The sequence below is a fragment of the Mangifera indica genome, chromosome 8 (genome assembly GCF_011075055.1).
Source record: "Mangifera indica cultivar Alphonso chromosome 8, CATAS_Mindica_2.1, whole genome shotgun sequence".
NCBI lineage: Eukaryota > Viridiplantae > Streptophyta > Magnoliopsida > Sapindales > Anacardiaceae > Mangifera > Mangifera indica.
In genome coordinates this window covers 1,209,562-1,228,826 of record NC_058144.1, presented here as the reverse complement: position 1 = coordinate 1,228,826, position 19,265 = coordinate 1,209,562, and the positions used below count along the sequence as shown (strand labels likewise).

The 19,265-nt window shown below is 34.4% G+C and overlaps 3 protein-coding genes, 1 non-coding gene and 1 pseudogene across 5 annotated transcripts; 2 read left to right on the top strand and 3 right to left on the bottom strand.

The window, feature by feature from the left end:
* Positions 1-185: 185 nt before the first annotated feature.
* On the top strand, positions 186-5,239 carry LOC123223119 (integrin-linked protein kinase 1-like). Of its 2 annotated transcripts, XM_044646201.1 has the most exons (12): positions 187-524; positions 796-1,032; positions 1,244-1,318; positions 1,790-1,870; positions 2,022-2,116; positions 2,721-2,841; positions 2,916-2,995; positions 3,669-3,731; positions 3,905-4,017; positions 4,145-4,230; positions 4,392-4,510; positions 4,897-5,239. In XM_044646201.1, exons 1-12 carry the CDS (start codon positions 489-491, stop codon positions 5,033-5,035), a joined length of 1,245 nt encoding a protein of 414 aa, XP_044502136.1. In that variant the 5' UTR covers positions 187-488; the 3' UTR covers positions 5,036-5,239. The 2 variants fall into 2 exon arrangements, with proteins under 2 accessions (XP_044502137.1, XP_044502136.1); XM_044646202.1 differs by lacking the exon at positions 1,244-1,318 and having other exon boundaries at positions 186-524.
* Positions 5,240-6,229: 990 nt separating this feature from the next.
* Positions 6,230-6,303, top strand: TRNAV-CAC. Its single transcript has one exon. It is a non-coding gene; the product is annotated as a tRNA-Val (tRNA).
* Positions 6,304-7,480: 1,177 nt separating this feature from the next.
* On the bottom strand, positions 7,481-10,329 carry LOC123222521 (UPF0187 protein At3g61320, chloroplastic-like; the record flags this gene model as incomplete). The annotated part of the gene is made up of 4 exons (XM_044645347.1): positions 7,481-7,905; positions 8,458-8,664; positions 8,859-9,026; positions 9,709-10,329. Coding segments are annotated over 4 exons (1,179 nt in total), but the record flags the coding sequence as incomplete, so codon positions are not given.
* A 2,017-nt stretch (positions 10,330-12,346) lies between these two features.
* LOC123223031 lies at positions 12,347-14,334 on the bottom strand. The gene is made up of 2 exons (XM_044646082.1): positions 14,093-14,334; positions 12,347-12,644 (listed from the first exon to the last, which is right to left on the bottom strand). Exons 1-2 carry the CDS (start codon positions 14,207-14,209, stop codon positions 12,522-12,524), a joined length of 240 nt encoding a protein of 79 aa, XP_044502017.1. The 5' UTR covers positions 14,210-14,334; the 3' UTR covers positions 12,347-12,521.
* Positions 14,335-14,996: 662 nt separating this feature from the next.
* LOC123223028 lies at positions 14,997-19,215 on the bottom strand (annotated as a pseudogene).
* Positions 19,216-19,265: the final 50 nt, after the last annotated feature.

Below are 19,265 nucleotides of genomic sequence, written 5' to 3'. Positions count from 1 at the left end.
CCTTTTCCCCTGCCACAAAAGCGTGCTTGTTCGCCACCTATGATTGTTCTTACACGTTCAAGATTCATATACCTAAACAGCGTCGTTTTACAGCAGGCATAAGAAAAACAAAAATTCCAAGATAGCGTCGTTGTCACGCAGATATAACGGCTATATCTAGAACTTCTCCCTCTCTATGTCAGAAATGATAATATGGAGAGCTGTTTGGTCGGTTCTTCTTCGTTTTTTCAGGAACGATAGAGCAGATTAACCCTAATCATAATGTTTGTCGATCGGCGAAACCGAGGTGCTGATATTTATCTCATAAATTTCAGACAAATAAGACAAAATTTGACTTCGTTGAGTCCGAGCTCGATGACGACGTATTTGATTTATTCACCTTTATCAACTGCCACTGCTTCTACCACAAAATTTCACCCTTTGATTGACTTCAGCAACATTGAGTATCTTTTTTCACTACTCGAAATCAAGACTTCGGTTTTTGGGTTATGGAAGAATTCAGGCCTCTATCACCGACTTCAAAGGTAAACTTGGAATTTATCTTGTGCTTCAAATTTTAATCTGTAATTTGAATCTTTTCGTTTATTGAAAAAAATAATGTTATTGACAAAAAAAGTCAGGAATATTTACTCAAAAGTGCAAGATTATTGTGTCCTTTAGTTGAATATGATGACTTTTGAACTATGAGATTCTTATATTTTGTAGACACTAAACTATTAGAGTCTTTTGATTTTTGCCTTTAGGTGGGCGTTAAATGATTATATATTTTAGTTATTGATGCATAATATTTACCAGAGGATGCAGCCACAAAAGTTTGACTCCGAGGGTCCATATCGGCTGCTTTATTGTTCAAGTAAAGGGTATAAAGCAGGGGTGTTACAGGAGCTAGAGAAAGGGGTTGAACCCAATGTAGCTGACTATGACAAGAGAACAGCTCTTCATTTAGCGTCAAGTGAAGGACGGGCTGAAATTGTTCTTTTACTTCTTGAGAGAAGAGCAGATGTCAACTCTTTAGATCGCTGGGGTCGCACTGTATGTCTCAATTCATATTTTTCTTTCACCTCAATGATATCATAGGCTTTATGTGTGTCTTGGTATTTCCCAATTCTGGTCAAGTTGTTAGTGGCTAAATTGGGATTCACTGAATTTCTGCTGCAAACCTGCAGAATAGAAATGCAAGCTACCATTTACCAGATAAAATATTATTGTTTTAGGCTTAAAATTGATAAAATATTCTTTTCAGCCACTGTCAGATGCCCGCAGCTTTGGTCATGAGATGATTTGCAAGATATTGGAAGATAGAGGTGGAATAGATCCGGTATTTATTTTTATCAATGCATATGCAGTTGTGTATAAATTTATATCTATTATATTGTTTGAAAAAAGTCATTATTTGGTGCCACCTATTTGTTTTGCTTTAATTAGCTCACCACAAACTTTGTGTGTATATTTGCCAAAACACCATTCTGTGTTTTATGTATAACCTGTAAGATTCTTTTCATCAGTGATTAGTTCTGTAACCCTGCCACATGGGCCATCCTCACATCTTCTGATGGTTTTCTTTCTTTTTTCTGTTTAATACATCATACTTTGTAGAAGACTGAATTTTCACTTTTCCTCTTCACTGAAATTTATTAATTACAGTGTAGAGAAGGTTGGATAAGCATCTTTGCATGCTTTAGTCCATGTGAGAACATCAGTGGAACCACCTATTTTGCAAGGTTCACAAGACTAATTTTTTCTTGTATACTTGTGTAATTAAATCCCTTTTCTATTTTATCAATGACAGGTGGGGCTTGACTCCCAGATTCCTTGCTATGAAATTGATCACAATGAAGTGGACATGGATGAAGCAATACTTATTGGACAAGTAATTTCTTATTTTAATTTCTATGGAAGGTTTCAAGTGAGGGCACCTTAAAACTTATTTTGATACTGCCTCATCTGAACAATTGTAATTCTCTTAACTTTCTGTATTGTTGGTGATTCTTTACCCATAACTAAATTGTGAAGAATTGCAGGGAGCGTATGGTGAAGTTTATCTCGTCAAGTGGCGTGGCACAGAAGTTGCTGCAAAAACTATTCGGTCTTCCATTGCAGCAAATCCAAGGGTGAGGTGAGTTTCATTTTCATCATAATTTAACTAGTGCTTTCCTTCCTCTACTTCTCACTTCTTCCTTGCCTCTGTCTTACTTTATTTTCTGTGTAATATATGCCACTTTTTTTTCTTCAATAGAACTTTCTCAGCCGGTCTTCTGACTAAAATCTGGCTTGTGGAACTAGTTTTGGCTGTTTGCACTTTTTCATTATTGTGATTTTTGTTCTGAGGGAAAGGCAGAGATGTGTTAGAGAGTTAATAAACTCAGTGTTCTTCATTTCTTGGAGGAAAATGCATTTTTACGCCTGAAGCTTTTTGAATTTCTATATATTTGTCAACATACTTGGAGATAGTGTTTTCTTTTATTCTTTTGGTGCTAACAGCATTTATTGAACCTAAAAATCAGTGATTTATGCTTTCATTCATGTCAATTAGAGTGTTCAAATAGTACATATACCAAATGATCATTCTGTTTGACTTTACCTTTTTCAGTAATAACAACTTTGTTGGTGTTTATAATTTTCTAATAAGATTAGTGACCGTGAAATTGAACTGTGGTTGACTAATTTGACAAGACTAGTTAAGTTTTAACTTTTTGTCTCTGTGCCTGAATATCTAACAGGAGTTCTTTCCTGAAGGAATTGTGTTTGTGGCAAACATTGCGCCACCCTAATATAGTGCAGTTCCTTGGTGTCCTAAAGCATTCTGAGCGCTTAATCTTTCTTACAGAGTATCTTCGCAATGTGAGTTTTGCATTTTATATTATTTTTTATATTTACATATTTTGCCAGTGCCTGATTTCTTCTGAATGTGCTAGGGAAGTTTGCATGATATATTAAAAAAGAGAGGAAGAATAGATCCACCAACAGCAGTTTCTTATGCTTTAGATATTGCAAGGTACATTTTCCCAACACTTTTTATACTGAAGTTTATATATAGAAGTATAGACTTTAGCATCAATTTTATTAGTAAGATATTTGTGAATATTATCCTGTCTATGAAAACATGATACATGGCCTGAGTAATGCTTGGATGGTCCAATATGAAAACCATGTCATATGAGTTTGAATATGATACATGGCCTGGTTTGTGCATCATCACGGTCCGATTCCCGCAACATTTTTTAAAAATTTCAAAGGATTGTTGAAATTTATTGATGATAGATTATGGTATGATTTTTTTTTTTTTATATTTCTCATGCTCTTGGTTTTATGGAACTGTTGAATGTACCATCTTTATTACTTTTATGTCTATGTTGAGTTCTGTAATTCATTTCTTGAAATTAGAAATATGGCCTTTGTGTGTAAATTAACAAACTTAATACTGGTTTTGAATTATGTCTAATCATAATGATCTTCATAGTTGTAAGAAGGACATTTCTGAAATATTGTCCCTGATAGTGTTTAATTTGCTCCCTAAATGTTGAATTTTTAGTAATTTATAATATTACTTGACATGTTTTGTATATGTCATATTAGTTGTGTGGCTCTACCTTGCTTTCGCATTGTCCAAACACATGTAACCTGTTATTAATTCCTATGATGGATTAATGTTTTCTGAAATCTTGTAGAGGAATGAACTATCTCCATCAGCATAAACCACATGCTATAATACACCGCGATTTGACACCAAGGTATTGCAATTTATATCTTTCTGTCAATGGCACATTGAAAGCTTTTAAAGTTTGATAAATATTATATGTTAGATCATTAAAAATTTTCAACCAAGCCTTTGACTTTGGGTGTTATTTAAACGATGTCTGGATTCACTAAATTTTCTCAAGTTCCCCTCTTTTTGGGATCACAGCAATGTGTTACTAGGTGAAGCAGGGCGCCTCAAGGTGACAGACTTTGGATTAAGCAAAATTGCACAAGAAAAAGATTCATATGGTTACAAAATGACTGGAGAAACTGGTTCTTGTAAATTTTCTTATCATTGAAAGTTTATGCTCTATATATATACATATATATATATGTGTGTGTGTGTGTGTGTGTGTATGTATGTATTTTAACTGGTTGCTAAGAGCTTCTGTATAACATGTGCCAGATCGTTACATGGCACCTGAGGTTTATCGTCGCGAATCATATGGGAAGAGCGTTGATGTGTTCTCCTTTGCAGTAATTGTATATGAGGTAATTTATCTGTTGGAAATTCATTGATAATATCAAGCTTCATGTGTTCCAATTAATCAAGCAGAAAAACTTATCTACCAATGTTCTCATTATGCATTGCTGATTAACAGTTATTAGTTTTGCATTTAATATGTGGTTGTTTTGTGTTTGGTTCATTACAGATGTTTCAAGGGGGACCAACTAATAGGGCAGAAACTGGAATACAGATTGCTGATAGGCGAGCTTATGAAGATTCCAGACCGCCTCTCTCATCAACCTTGTACCCTGAACCAGTCAAGGAGTAAGATTTATAAGATAACTTACCTGAATCTGTTAACAAGCTTTAATATAAACAATTATTGCATATGGCAATGCAATGTTGAGCCTTATAAAAATTGTGAAAGGGACCTGAGCCCAACTGAGACCTGTAGTTTTTGAGACTTCAATTCCTCCAAAACATTGATTTCCAGGCACAACTGTCAAGGCATAGCCAACATAATTTGGTTTGAGAGACAATTATCACTAATACAAGATGAAGTTGATTTATGATATCTACAATCTATCAACTCATAAAATCAACTGTGTGACATAGTTTGTAATTATAATTATTCCTTTGTTGATAATTTTCAATTAGAACTTGTATGCAACATGATTAATTTTGTTCTGAACTGCCATTGTTTAAATTAGGCTTCTCCGGGATTGCTGGCACAAGAATCCAGATTGTCGACCAACATTTGAAGAAATAATCTCACGGCTTGAGACTATCCAAGAAAGTTTGGATAAGAAGAAATCCAGGCCATCAGGCTGTGATTGTACCATCTTATAAGACAGAATTGAATAGCAATTAGCAACAATTGTATTGTATTGTATGTCATTCCTTGGCACATGTAGTTTTCTTTCTCTATTTTAACTTTTGTGGGATTTAAGCTCTACCTACAGTGAACAATATCTTGGAGAAGATCAATCATAAGTTTGTACAAAAATATGGAGATTAAATTGACATCGGAACTACTTTTTTGTTGCTGGTTGAGCTTGGGCTATTCTGTTTCAGATGATTTTATTATTGTCCATCATTAGCTCTCATTCATTATCATGAAAACAAAGAAAGAGAATCGGGATACCTTTTCATGGCCTGCCTTACTCATTTGTTTACTTTTGCTGACTTCCAACTGATGGTGTCTAACTTCTTGATGTGCCATTTGCTAGCAACACATTTGACTCCATCTTCTTGACTTGATTATTTCTATTCCTGGTGGTGTTGAGATTTGCATCAACGAAATTATTGAAGGAAAAAAGTATAATGAATCGTTGTAGTATTTAGTCTAAAAATACAAAAAAACATAAGAAAAAAAATAGATGGTCAGTTTTTAACATGATTTGGTTAGAAATACTAAAATCCTATGTTCCAAATTATATGACTATTTGAATAAATTAAGCAAGAAATGTTAGAATTCTCCCACCTTATTTCTTTCTCCGTTAAGTTTTTATACTCATGGTCATGGATGTTAGTTTCATATGTATAATTGTTTTGTGAACTATAAAAGTATGTGGCTTGATGAACACCAATATGGTAGTAGAGTAATTGTCCTCTTCAACACCAGTTTCATATATGTAGTTTACACAAGCTAGTGTGACATGTTTGATAGTCATTGATCATTTTTATGGATATAATATTTATAAGTTTGATTAGGAAAAGTTTTAGCCTTTAACAATTCTTGAGTTAGAATAAGATGGAACATTTAGAGATTTTAATAAATCATTCAAATAAAGGTATAGGAGAGCTTAATTATTTATCCTATAAAATTTCATTCATTTTTGTTATAGATTGAAATAATCTAAAGAAAACCTAACAGACTCAAAAATGCAAAATTTACTAAATTCTGTTTTGTGCTGAATTACGAATCAATTCAACCTCATATTCTTAGTAAATATCTGCCATACTAAGAAAACCTTATTATGTGCTAAACTCAAGGTCACAAAGGATAAATCTAAATATGAATCAGCTAACAATAGTCTCAATGTCTGGGTGGTGTAGTTGGTCATCACGCTAGTCTCACACACTAGAGGTCCCCGGTTCGAACCCGGGCTCAGACATATTTTCGTCTGGCCTTTTCTTTTAACGGCTTTGCTCAATGATTGTGCGTTTTGTCCAAAGATGCAAGTACTTTCACTCGTATTTTCAATTTGTTTTGAATCCAAGTTCCTATGGTGGGTTGTGTGATTGTTGGAGATGGAAATATTGTTGGTCAAGGGTTTGATCCTATAGCTGGACAGCCTCATGCTCAGGTAAGTAGTAACCCTACTTTTGTTTCTACGTTAGTGCTTTTTGTGTTGTGAAAGTTGGCACTAAGTTCACAACTTCGGGGGTGGATGTAAGCTCAACTCAAACATATTTGGTTTAGGCAAGTGGGAATAAAGATTTTATATCAAAGAGGTGTTCAATTTGTCAAATTTGTAAACTTGGAAAAAATTAATTCAAATTGGCAAAAATGATTTCATTTAACAACCCTATTTTGATATTATAATCAAACTCAAATTCAATTCCTTTCAAATTGAGATAAACTCGAATTAATTTGAAGGAAGTTTGTTGAGCGCAAACTCGATTTTTTCAAATCGAATTAAACTTAAACTAACTTAAATTTAAACTTAATTTGATTCAAATTCTTGTTTATCAATTTTGATAGATTTTATTGTAAAAATACAAAAACAAAACAAAAAAAGTGAAAAATCAAATTTTAACGTGTTTTGGTTAAAAATATCATGAGACTACATCTACCGTAACCTGATAGTATCTAAGAAAGGAAACAGGATTACAAGATTTTAATGCTAGAAGAATAATTTATATCAGTGAAGGGATTTATGTCAGTGAAGGTTTCCCATCCTTTAACTTACTGTCAAGAATTTATATCAAGATTAGGGTTATATTTATAACTTCTTATGAAGTGCAGAAATTTCTGGTGGTTTGATTGGAGTTGTCATGATGTTCAAGCTTGATGCAAAAGATCATGGTGGAAGTTTTGCCCGTATGGACTGAAGGGGATGGTGAAAATGTCCTTTCCCTACTAATTGGTTTTCGGAAACGATTTGCAGTGAAGAAATTACAGAGTAAGATATCAAGTCAGAGCATCCTGCTCCAGGGATACCTTTGGCATGGGTGATTAGAGCCCATAGACAGAGACTGCGTCAGCTCCTGGCTCAATGTTGGAGTTGGAAATGATAATGATAAGAGCTTGAAGTCCTGCATTCAAGATCCCAATCCAGAAGCAGTGTGTGCCCAATTGCCGTATCAATAATTTATACAGATAAATATTACTTCAGTCATGAATTTAGTTTATATACAACAAAAATGAGGTTTCCTTGCTACCTCACTTCATATAGACATATTTTAAGTTCCAGGCATCAGCTGTAATGTGTCATCTGGATGCAAAAGAGAGGTAACTCCGAGCTCCTGACAATATGGAAGTGTCTTGGCAGCTTATTCTGTAGTGTGAAGATGTAGACTGACTTACGTGTCTACTTCACAGGGTTAGGCCAGCCATTATGTGAATGCTTATAAGAATGACTCTTTCGCTTTGCAGTTATCTGCGCTTGAATAATTTTCTGAGTTGTAACTGCTTCCTCAATGTTGCTCTGAACAAGATTGCAAAGTTCGTCCAGGGCTAACATTGGAAATGGTTCCTCAATAAGTACCCCAACCTACAGAAATAAACTATCATATTCATATTCATATTTGATACTCAACATATGCAATATATCTTCTGAAACGCATGGCTGATAGGAAGTTATCCTTTTGCATATTTGCCATAACTTGCACTTAAGAAGTAATGTGTTTCAGTTGCTGCAAAAATAAGTTATTTGACAGCTCCATAACAGTTAGCAACAGTAGGACTTTCAAAACCATAATAAGGAAGAAGGGAGAATAATGCCAAATCAAGAATGCCTCTAATTCTTCAGATTTGCCCTGCACGAAGGCAGTCTATTTGGGCCCACATGGGAAAATATCATGCATGGGAATGTGAAAGCATTATTATGACTCCTTATTTTCAAAGCATTAAAACTTCATTTTACTTTTATCTTGAGCCTCGCCAATTCAGTATTGAAGGAAGTCAAATGCAAGCCAGTACAAACAAACTTGGGAAGTAACATTAAATCTTACGCTGAAAAATGAATGAGAAGTCATAGGAGAAAATTTAAACTAGTGGATGCAGCAACATCTAGATTTGAAAGTGAAGAGAAAGAGATATGTACTTCTTCTATGCAGAACAAAGATGCAGCACTGACAAAAGTAGCAGGAACTACTATCCAATGACAATCATCCCAAAGTATGATTGGAAGAGTAAGATGCCATAGGACTAGAAACCTTGATGTCAAGCGAGTGTATGAGAGAGGGATAGGAATACCCATGAGTTGTTCACATATACCAATTCCTTCATGAAAGCAAGAGATCTTTGACTCCTGCACCATCATGAGGGTGACTAAGATGTAAATTTTGATAAAAGAACACTGAGTTCACGACCCCTATCTGCTCATTCATTGAAGATAAAGAGTTTCCCTAGTTGCTTTTTAAGAATAAACAATTCTTCATTAAACTATACCCCAAACCATAGCATGAAAATCTAAGTATTTAGGTAAAGCGAGAAGGGAACTACCAACATAGTTCTCTTTGATTCCTGCAAGTTTAGCAATCGCAGGCTTTGGGATATGAATTCAATAATGCAGCGGGGCCGATGCTTTGAACTAAGCACTACTGCCAAATCATCTCCATCAAGCAAAGTCTTGAGATCTCTACCGATATCTGATCCATAAACCACATGACACTGTAAAGGCCCAAAAAAAAAAAAACATTAAGCTGTATTACCAACCGTATCAGAATTTATAATGCAGAAATATATCCCAAGGTATAATTTTTCAGTATGACCAAATAACAAAAAAATAAATTCTTTTGACTAGGGGTAGATTCAAGTCTTGATGAGTCCGAACAAGGGTCGGTATAAACTTGACTCACTAGTTCATTGAAGAAACCGTTGGAGAAGAAGAAAGGTAGCCAAAGATGAAGAAGAAGAATAACAAGAAAGAACAAAAGTGACCGGAGAAGATGAATCTGCCGTCAACGCAATTGAGTCGGGCGAGATGGGACTACCCCTGCTATTGACTCAGTTTTACTGAAACAAAAAGTCACATCAGGCCTTCCAAGTTCCATCGTCACACCAATGAAAATATTGAGAATCTATAAAATTTCCTTTAGAAGCAATACAAAAATGCATCCAAGATGTTGCTGAAGACTCTCTCTAGACAAAGGAGATACTATTTCACAAGTTCTAGATTCTCTTTCCCCTCATCCTTTCATAGAGAAGAAAGTAACTATAAATGGCTCAAAGAGTCGCGACAACCTCAAGTTTCCACCTTCTCAATTACTAAAACCAAGCCAAGTAATACGTAGAAAATATCAGAATCAATGCATTACTCCACGACTAACAGCAGTAGTAATAAAAAAATTACCTTAAGAGCAACCGGGAAAGCCATAATATAGCGCAAAAGTAGTTCCTTAATAGATTCATCAGCTGAATTATCAACGCTAGAAATGACCATACTAGCAAAATCATTAGTTCCCGCAAGGATCTTAGTCCAAGCCTTTCTCCCTTCCTCATACCTCGAATACGAAGCCTCAGTCCTAAACACCAAAAGAAGCGCCAAAGCCGGAGCCGTCAATTGATACGGCAACGAAGAAGCCTTTAAGATAGGGAAGAAGCCGGGCAACAAATGCATGTCCACAGCAGAATTGTAACTAGCAATAACCACAGCCACCGAAGTAAAAGCAATCACGGGAGGGATCAATGAAAGTATCACGCGAGAAGATAAGCTTGAAAGTAAATGCCTGATATGACGCAATGAACTTCTGTGATTCACCCATTTTTCGTGGTTGTACAATGATCTCTTCTGTTGCATCCCACGCTCTTTCACGCGGTCAGCCCACTCAGGGATTGCGCGAAGAATTGAATTAACTGCTATGGTTTTAAAGGGAGACTCTGATTCGGATTGCGAGGAACAGACGGCTTTGAAGGTAAGAAGTTTAGTGGATTTGGCGGGAAAGGTGAGGGTAGCATGTATTTGAAATGGGGTTTAGGGATAAAGTTGGAAGAAAGTGAAAGTTTGGTAGGTTGGTTCATTGGTTTTGAAGATTAGGATTTTAATATTAGGGTTTGAAATTGAAGCGAAGAAGAAGTAGAGAACATGTTAAGGTTTAAGCAGAGCGAGAGTGGAAGATTGGCAACGATTGTTTCATAATTGTACACATGTTCAAATTTAACAAGTTGGATCAAATATTTAAAATATTTATTTTACGGTATGAGGACCAAATATTTGTCACGGACCATTCCTTGTCGTCCATCTCATCAGTTGTACTTAAGTGACCTGGCCGTCCCTGATCTGTTTATATTATAATTTGTAATACTTGATTGAGCTTCAAAAAACATGAACGCTGGCGGTTGGGAATCTCGAAATCGCGTTACTTTATTGGTTAACACAATAAAACTAGATATATACGTAATATACATAATTTTACAAATAAATAATAACATATTATGATATAATAAATATTAATTTATTTTAAATTTTAAATTATTTAGTTATATAATAATAAATAATTATTTTATACAAAATTGGCCAAAGGACTATTTCCCACTCACACTATACTGAATTCTTAAAATTCTCCCTGTTAACTTTGAAAATACTATTTATCCACCTATGATCGGTTAAATTTAACGAAACTCTAATCTCTAAAAATTTAATCTCATTTTCCCCCTTAAAAGTTTAAAACCTAACATTTTATCCTCTAAGTCAAGTTTAAAAAGATCATATTTCTTCCCTTAAGGTTTACTTTCAAAACCCGTTCAGTTTCTTCAACGCCATCGTCGACCGTCTCTCCCTCCCAACGGTTTCCCTTCCTCTGACGGCCCACCTCAACTCTACCCCAACCCATTCGACGCTGAGAGACATCGTCTGGGAAGATGATTTTTCTTCTCAGACAACGTCTCTCGACGTCGGATGGGTTGGGGTGGAGTTGAGGTGAGCCGTCGGAGAAAGAAAAATCGTCAGGAGGGAGAGATAGTTGGCGATGGCACCGGAGAAACTGAACTGATTTTGAAACTAAACCCTTGGGGGCAATGTGATTTTTTCAAACTTGGTTTAGGAGAGAAAAGTTAGTTTTTTAAATTTGGGGGGGGGAAATAAAATCATATTTAAGTTTATTTTTAATATTAAATATAAAATAAAAATTTTACCCTTAAAATTAATAGATTTAAACGGTCATGGGTGGGTGAATGAGATTTTTAAAGTTAACGAAAAAAACTTTGAGAATTCAGCATAGTTTAAGTGAGAAATATTCCTTTAGCCTACAAAATTATGCGAATTATTTATACATATATTAATTAATATTTTCTTTACATAAATTAATATATATATATATATATATATATATATATATATATATATATATATAATATATATAATTATTATATTTGATTGATAATAATAAAATAATACTAAAATATTATCCTTTTCAAACGTATAATTATAATGAAAAATTAAGATTCTTTATCACATCAAAGTAACACCATTAATAAATGTTTGACAAAACAAACAAAGTATATTAGCAATAAAAAATAATGTTTTATTCTCTTAAACCAAAGTAGCATATAGTATTATTTATGTTTAAAAAAAAACATATCTTACTATATAATACCATTAATAGAATTATGCACATATGTTTAAGTACACAAATGATTTGTTATAGTGATTTTAAATTACAGATAAAATAACACTCAATCACAAAATAATACATCATTTATTTATATATTCAATTGTGTAGTAAAAAATATATGCGTATAATATTATTTGTAATACCATATGTAACATAATTCAAAAAATTAGGTTTTAATACACTATATTATACATATCATTTAAACTTTGATATACATCCTCTTACATAGACTATTTTTTATGAAAATCACTTGGTAATTTCAAAAAAATATGCACTTCCAAAATGCGAAAAGACCTCTGAAACCTTGTGCACAATCTCAAATGTTTGTAGCAATCTAGTAGCATTTTTTAAAATGGTCATTATCAAACCTCAAATATCTACCAAAGTCAAAAAACACCAACATACATTATTTCAGCAAGATGTAAACAATCCTAAATGTTTCCTTCCACAAAATATAAAAATGAAAAAAGGAACTTGGTCTGACATTACAACTTCTATATATCCACATCAGCCATAGAAACCTACTTAAAAAGTCAATACAGTCATGTATAACCTAAGGATGTCCCTTGCCACCACCGGAGCTCAGCTCTTCCGTCTGGGTTTCTTGAGTTTTTTTCATTGATCCAAAGATGAACCCCTTCACCAAGCTTTCTGCAGATAGTATTGCCTCTTTTATCTACCATTGCAAATTAATGCCATCAGAAGAACAATCATATGTTAATCTTCAACAAAGTGTTATGATTTAATAAGATAAGGGGCAATATGTGTTAAGAAATGATATTCAGTATTACAATGTGGTGATTGGAAGAAGAAAGAATAAAAAAAATGAATAAAAATAAAGGCAGACTAATTTCCAAAGCTGAATCACTTCCCCACTACTCTATACATGAATAAATCTTCTAGTCTGTGTCCCCTTCTAGCTTTCATCTTTCTGGAAATCTTAAAATTAAAACTTCTCATAGAAAGCCAACAAAACACTGTCCAATGTGACATTCCAAGGAAATGGTTTAGAAGGTTAAAATGAATAAGTTCAAAAGATAGTGAATCTATGCTGCTAGCTTCAATAGATCCCTCTGCCAACTCCGCAATTAACTCTAAGTTGCAAACTGAAGAATATTCTTTGTTTGAGAACTCAATATACCATACTAGGTAACTAAAGATACCACTGTCTTTTATACAAAATTCAACAGGTATAGACAACATTCCCAGACAACAATTTGCATCCTCGTGCTTCAACAAACGTCTAATATAAACAATTAGAAAGGATTTCATTAGCAGCCGAAAGTCAGTACTCTCCGAAGCGATAACAATGAAACTAATAACTTTGATCTTACCCAAACAAATTTATAACTATGTGATCTACCACAAAAGTCCAAGCAATCAAAACTTAATGGTGTTGAGAGCCTTATAAGCATATCTTAGACATCAACCCAAGGATCAAATAATAAAATTCAACCTTGATCCTTACATCCAGCCCACAAGCTAATCCTACTCAAACTTTTGATCATAATAGGCTTGAGTAATGCAAACGTTGGTGACAATCCGATGCACTGAAAACCCAAGGGTTCCTTCACAAGATTCGTCCACAGAGGGTGAGTCAGGGCCTAAACTATATCGACAGGAACAAACGCATGCAACAGGATATCTACTCATTAATTCACAAGTTTCAGGTTTATAATGCAAAACAATTGTAATTAAAAACTTGAGTTATGAGGGAGTCAATGTGACTGATCTAATTGATAAACTAAATGGGAGGAAAAAGGAGATCATTTTTTAGCAGGAAAAGACTGTCGGCAAAAACAAGGTAGAAACTGACATTCAATTGCAGAACAAACAGTATAAAGTGCATGACAGTTAACTGCAAGATAATTGACTCGTAAATTCAATTACAATCAACAATTTCAGAGAATAGAATAATCCCAAAGTCCGCATATATTGGAAACAGAATAACATAAAATTCCAAAAGAAATACATTAGACAATAATTCCCAGAAACCCATAAAGATGGGAAAGGAGCAAAAAACCAGAAGAATATATAACAAACAACTTCGAAAGAAAAACCCATAAATTATATAATCAGAGAGAAAAGGATAGAAAAATAGAAATAATGTTGAAAGAAACATACAGGGTCAAGGGCGTTGGGTTCGGGGCCATAATCAGCAGTTAAGAGAAAATAAGAGGCAACTGCAGTGGCCACCATCGTTGTTCTTCTCACCAACTTGTCTGCTTGTGGGTTCAGCATATGCACTTGCTTTGCTTCTACTTCTTCACTTGCTAAATTTCAGAAAGGCAGAGATAAGGCAGTTCACAGTAAAGAGAGGAAGGATTTGGAAGAAACCGGATGTTTCAATTGTAAAAATTTCAAAAGCACCCTCATTTTTAGCTCTATGGCTCTCCCGGTAACTTCGAGACTTACGCTGTTTCACACCTCGACTTCATGATACAATCATTTTGATTATGCTATTTTCTTGTGCCTATTATTTTTGTACCGATTATCTCTACTACTTGAATATGGTTTTGAAACCCGGAAAGGATCTCAATGGATCCAATCTGTCAGTAAGAGTTCATTTAGATTAAATTTGAATCGAGTTTGAATTAAAAGAGTCGATCCATTTTTAAACTAAATTGAACTCAAGTTAAAAAATATTCAATTTAATCTAACTTGCAAGCCAAACGGATGGGTCATTTCAATTTAAACATGACTTGTAGTTTGATTCAAGTTATATCAAATAATATTTACAACGACATTGTTTTGCTCATTATTAAATAAAACAATATTATTTTGTCAATGAACGATAAATCCAAACCATAAATTTGAGTCATAAACTCAAGCTCAACTAATTTTCATTCAAATCGAACTTAAACTATCGTTAACTTTAACTCAATAGACTTAATCATACTATTTTTATTCGAGCCAAACTCAAATCAAAAGTATTTAAACTCAATTCTGTTCGTATTAACTGTATATTATGGAATAACAAACGAATTATTTCGAAAATTAAATTGAATGCAAATGAATGCTCTTTCTCTAAGTGGAAGAGAAAATTTATTTTTAGAAGAGAAAACTGTATATTATGGAATAACAAACAATCTTGGCCTCCCATCTTTTCTCTTCTAAAAATAAAAAAAACTTCATCTTCAATAGAAGTAAATAAGATTAAAATTGGAACATTGCATATGCATAAATGATCAAACCGCACAAAGAATGAAAGAACTGCTTGCAGGCCTCTAGGGAAAAAATGGACAGCCTACATCTATCATGGTATCTTTCTTCATCCATAATCATCTTAAACCCATGATGCTTGTACCATAACTGGATTTAAAGAACTACTTTGATATGTCTGAACCCTGTAATTCTCAGATTCCCTAACCTGGTTGGGGATTCATCAAAATCAACACAATTTATTCATCTTCACATTTACGAATCTGCACAATCTTTCGTTTATTTTTTTCACTTTTGTGCAGTTGTCGCAATCTTCTTCGCTTCAAGAGTTGTCCCCTCCTTCAGAGCTGCCTGAGCTTCATTCTCCATGGCCAGTGCAGCAAGGGCAGCTGCCTGAAGATAAGATGCAATGTGCCATACAGGGGAAATGACTTGGGCTTGCATTGCATCATTCAGTGCTTCCTGATGCATGTCACTCATGAGATAACACAAACTACGTTGTGCATAAACTGTTGGAGAAATCATGGTTCCAGCATCAACAAACTGCCAGTTAAAGAAGAGAATTTATTAGCAGGATACTTAATAGTAACAGGAAGATCTATGCATACTGAATAACCACGTCTCCAGCCTCATGGAGATGTCAAAAGCTTAAATTCAAGGATTTGATTAAATACAAACTATAAAGAATTTGCTACGGCTATTTTAGTGACATTTTGATGACTATCAAACACATCCAATAGATGCATTGTTAATGATAACAGCATGCATCCATGAGTTTGATGCCAAAGTTTGTTACATATTCCAAAAGTGTCCTGATATGACTTTTACCTGTGTGTACCTCTCAATTGCATCTCTAAATTCTTTCTGCCTGAAGGCTACATCACCTTTTTTCTTTGAATTTAATGTTTCTTGCATTTGGTCTGTCCACATTTGGAAGGATAGCTGTAACAAACATAAGAAAACATAATGTTTCAGTTAAAAAAAAGTTTTTTTTTATTTAATTTTTTGCATATTACACCAAAATCACATGAGTTCCAATGAAATGAACATGCAAGGCAAGCATAACTGAATCCACCTGTAGATCCTCAATAAATGCATCTAGGAGCAGATCATAGACAGTGTGAACAAATACTCAAAAAAGATTCAGTTATTCTTTAAAATTTAAAGCATATACTAAACCTCATTTGTCACTCCTTCGTCATCCTTGTAGCCAAGGTTCTCTAAGATCTCATGTATGGCAGTTAAGTCTCTTCTTGAACAAGCTTCACCAAGTGGGGATAGAGGAGAGAATGAAGCACTGTGTTGAATTCCCATCAAGACGTGAGAAGGAACCTGCAGAACAAAGAAATATTGAGAAATTAATTTCGCTTGATGCTTCTCAAATTTTAACTTGCATAGAATGAAATGCCTTGCTTCTTGAGCTAAAAACCACTTTACCTCAGTTTCCTTCTGAAGAGGACTCAAAGCAGCCACTAATGATTTTGGATTTGGGTGTTCTCGGGTTCGTATTGTAAACATCTAGAAGCCAAGCGTACTAACGTGGCCCCATCATCATCAGTAAATTGTCCTTCCAAGCAGGAATCTGTCAGCATCTGAAGATTTCTGCCCCGTATCAGGTCAAGGGCTTGGAACAAATTACTTGAGCATTATACACTAGTGGTATTAAACATAATACCCATGTTGATCAATCCTAAAACTGTACACTTACATGACGTGGGGGGATATGCTTCCCACTAAGAAGGTCAAGTAAAAGAGTCCCAAAGCTATATATTACACTTTCAGGAGTTACCCTTCCTGTAGAACAAAACAAGGCACGATATCTGCAATATTATGTGCCCTAGATGGAAATATCTATGAAAGGTCAATCCCAAAACATGTTTTGCATCTGCAAAAACATGATCACAAAGAATTTTAACAACTAAAAACCAACAGTTCCATCACAGAGTTAAGTGCAGAGAATTATGACCAATCAAACTTTTGAAGGATAATAATGACATAATGGTACACAACCTCACTAAAGTTGCATTGCTCTACAAATTGAAAAGAACACTATAAAGTGTATTCTTGGTTAATCATAATGAGATAGTACCCATGTCATAATATAATCAGAGAGGAGTTATAAATGATACATAATGCTTAAAATAGGCCAACTTCCAAGGATTTTCAGCCTTTTAGTTTGACTGCTTTCTAGTAAACCCTTCAAATTGAAAACCTCGATTTCTCACAACAAGGTCACACAACTACCAAATCCTCCTGATAAAAATTATCTAGAACAGATGTATTGTTTTCATAAAGAAGTACATACCTGTTCTCAGATATTCAGGAGGAGTAAAGGCTAGATTTGTGCTATAACTTTTTCCATCTTGACTATTCTTCATCAAGCCAAAAGATGAGAGTCTTGGATTACCATCCGGTAAAATTTTGGGTATTTAACTGGGGCAAATAATGTACAATCTTACCAGAAAAAAGGTATTGAAAGAGGAGAGTAATAATTTCACTTACCTCATCAAATAAAATTCTGTAGGCATTGAGGTCATGATAAAGGGCTCGTCCTTTGCTTGTGCAGTATTCTAAAGCCTGGGCAAGATGTAGAACAACCCTTAATCACATTGCCCATTTCATAGGATTTGTTTCCCCTGGTTCAACACAATTTTTAAAATATCCATGTATATTAAGTTAAAAGCCGTTGGTACATAATGCTATGCAAGAAGAACACTTTCATCTAATGCCAGATGCTGGACCAAGTTAATCGTTTATCCAAATAATGAAAATCCTTACAATGGAAAAGGTGTTTGGCAAGTGTTTCATTGGGCATATATTCTGCCACAAGTAATCTCTCACCACCTTCACAACAACAGCCAAGTAAATTGGCCAATCTATTGTTTCGTAGCTGACCAACCAATTTTGCTTCCTCCTGCAGTACCAGAAAATACATAGTAGGATATAACATCACAGGCCATAAGTAATTTACATCTCCAAGGTCATTAATAAAGAAACAGAAAAGTGGTCAACTGATATCTTTAACTCAAAAGAAAGAAAAGATGTTGACACTGACCATAAGATGTACAAGACATGTATCATGCAAGGTTATCTTGCTAAAAAGAAGGAGACGGCAAAATTATCATTCCCACTGGAACCAAAAAAGGGTAAAAAATGAAAATAAAATAGAATTAATGGAAAGAAGGAAAAGAAAGATATAAACAATCTATCTTGGATTCAAGTTAGTGACTGCCTACCAAGAATTGTCGTGAATCAGGCCAAGCCATCCTGTTAAAACGCTTAACAGCAATCCTCTGATTTTCCAGCTTTCCTTTATAAACAACATTTGGTGCCTTATCCCCATGCTCAGAAACAATATTCTCAACCGCAAAACCACAAGTTGCATTTTTAAGTTGCTCCAATGTGAATTCATGGAATGCAGGCAAGCAGTCAGCCTCACTCTTCTCATCATTCTCTGCAGCAGCAAGACAATATTACAATTAACATTCACCAAAACCATATTTCTTGAAGAAAATAATAAACAAAAACAGAAATTATTTTTACCCACCAACATCAGGAGCCTCAAGAACTGATGCTTTGAATTGTGAGTTCTAGCAACACACTGTGTGTTTAGAACACTGAACCCCCATCTCAATTTCACAAATCAAAGCATAAAATGATAGAAACCTTTTCAATGATTTGCCCCTCTAAACAAAACCCGCCCCAGTTCATTCAAGCAAAGTAATTTAATTTACTAGCAGAATGAGCAGCTGACACCAAATGGAGATCCCATTAGTACTGATAAGAATCCAATAGAATAATGGATCAAATATAGACATCTTGATCAGTTAAAAGCACAATCAATATTTCTTGCGCAAATTTTAATGAGATCAAGCGCAATAGCTAGTAAGTATAATAGAATTGTTTGTTATAAAAAAAAGATTTTTTTTTTTAAATATAAAAATAAAGCAAAAATTAACATGGTGGGAAATTTTCCCGATATGGGTTGTTCATATTCTGCAATGAAGTCCGAACTAAATCAGAACTCTACTCAACTAATCTTTAATGCAAATAGGGGGGAGAAAAAAAAAACCTCAACCACTTTGCTTTAACTGAGCTAAAATTAGTTAATAAAACAAAACACGAGCAACAAAAC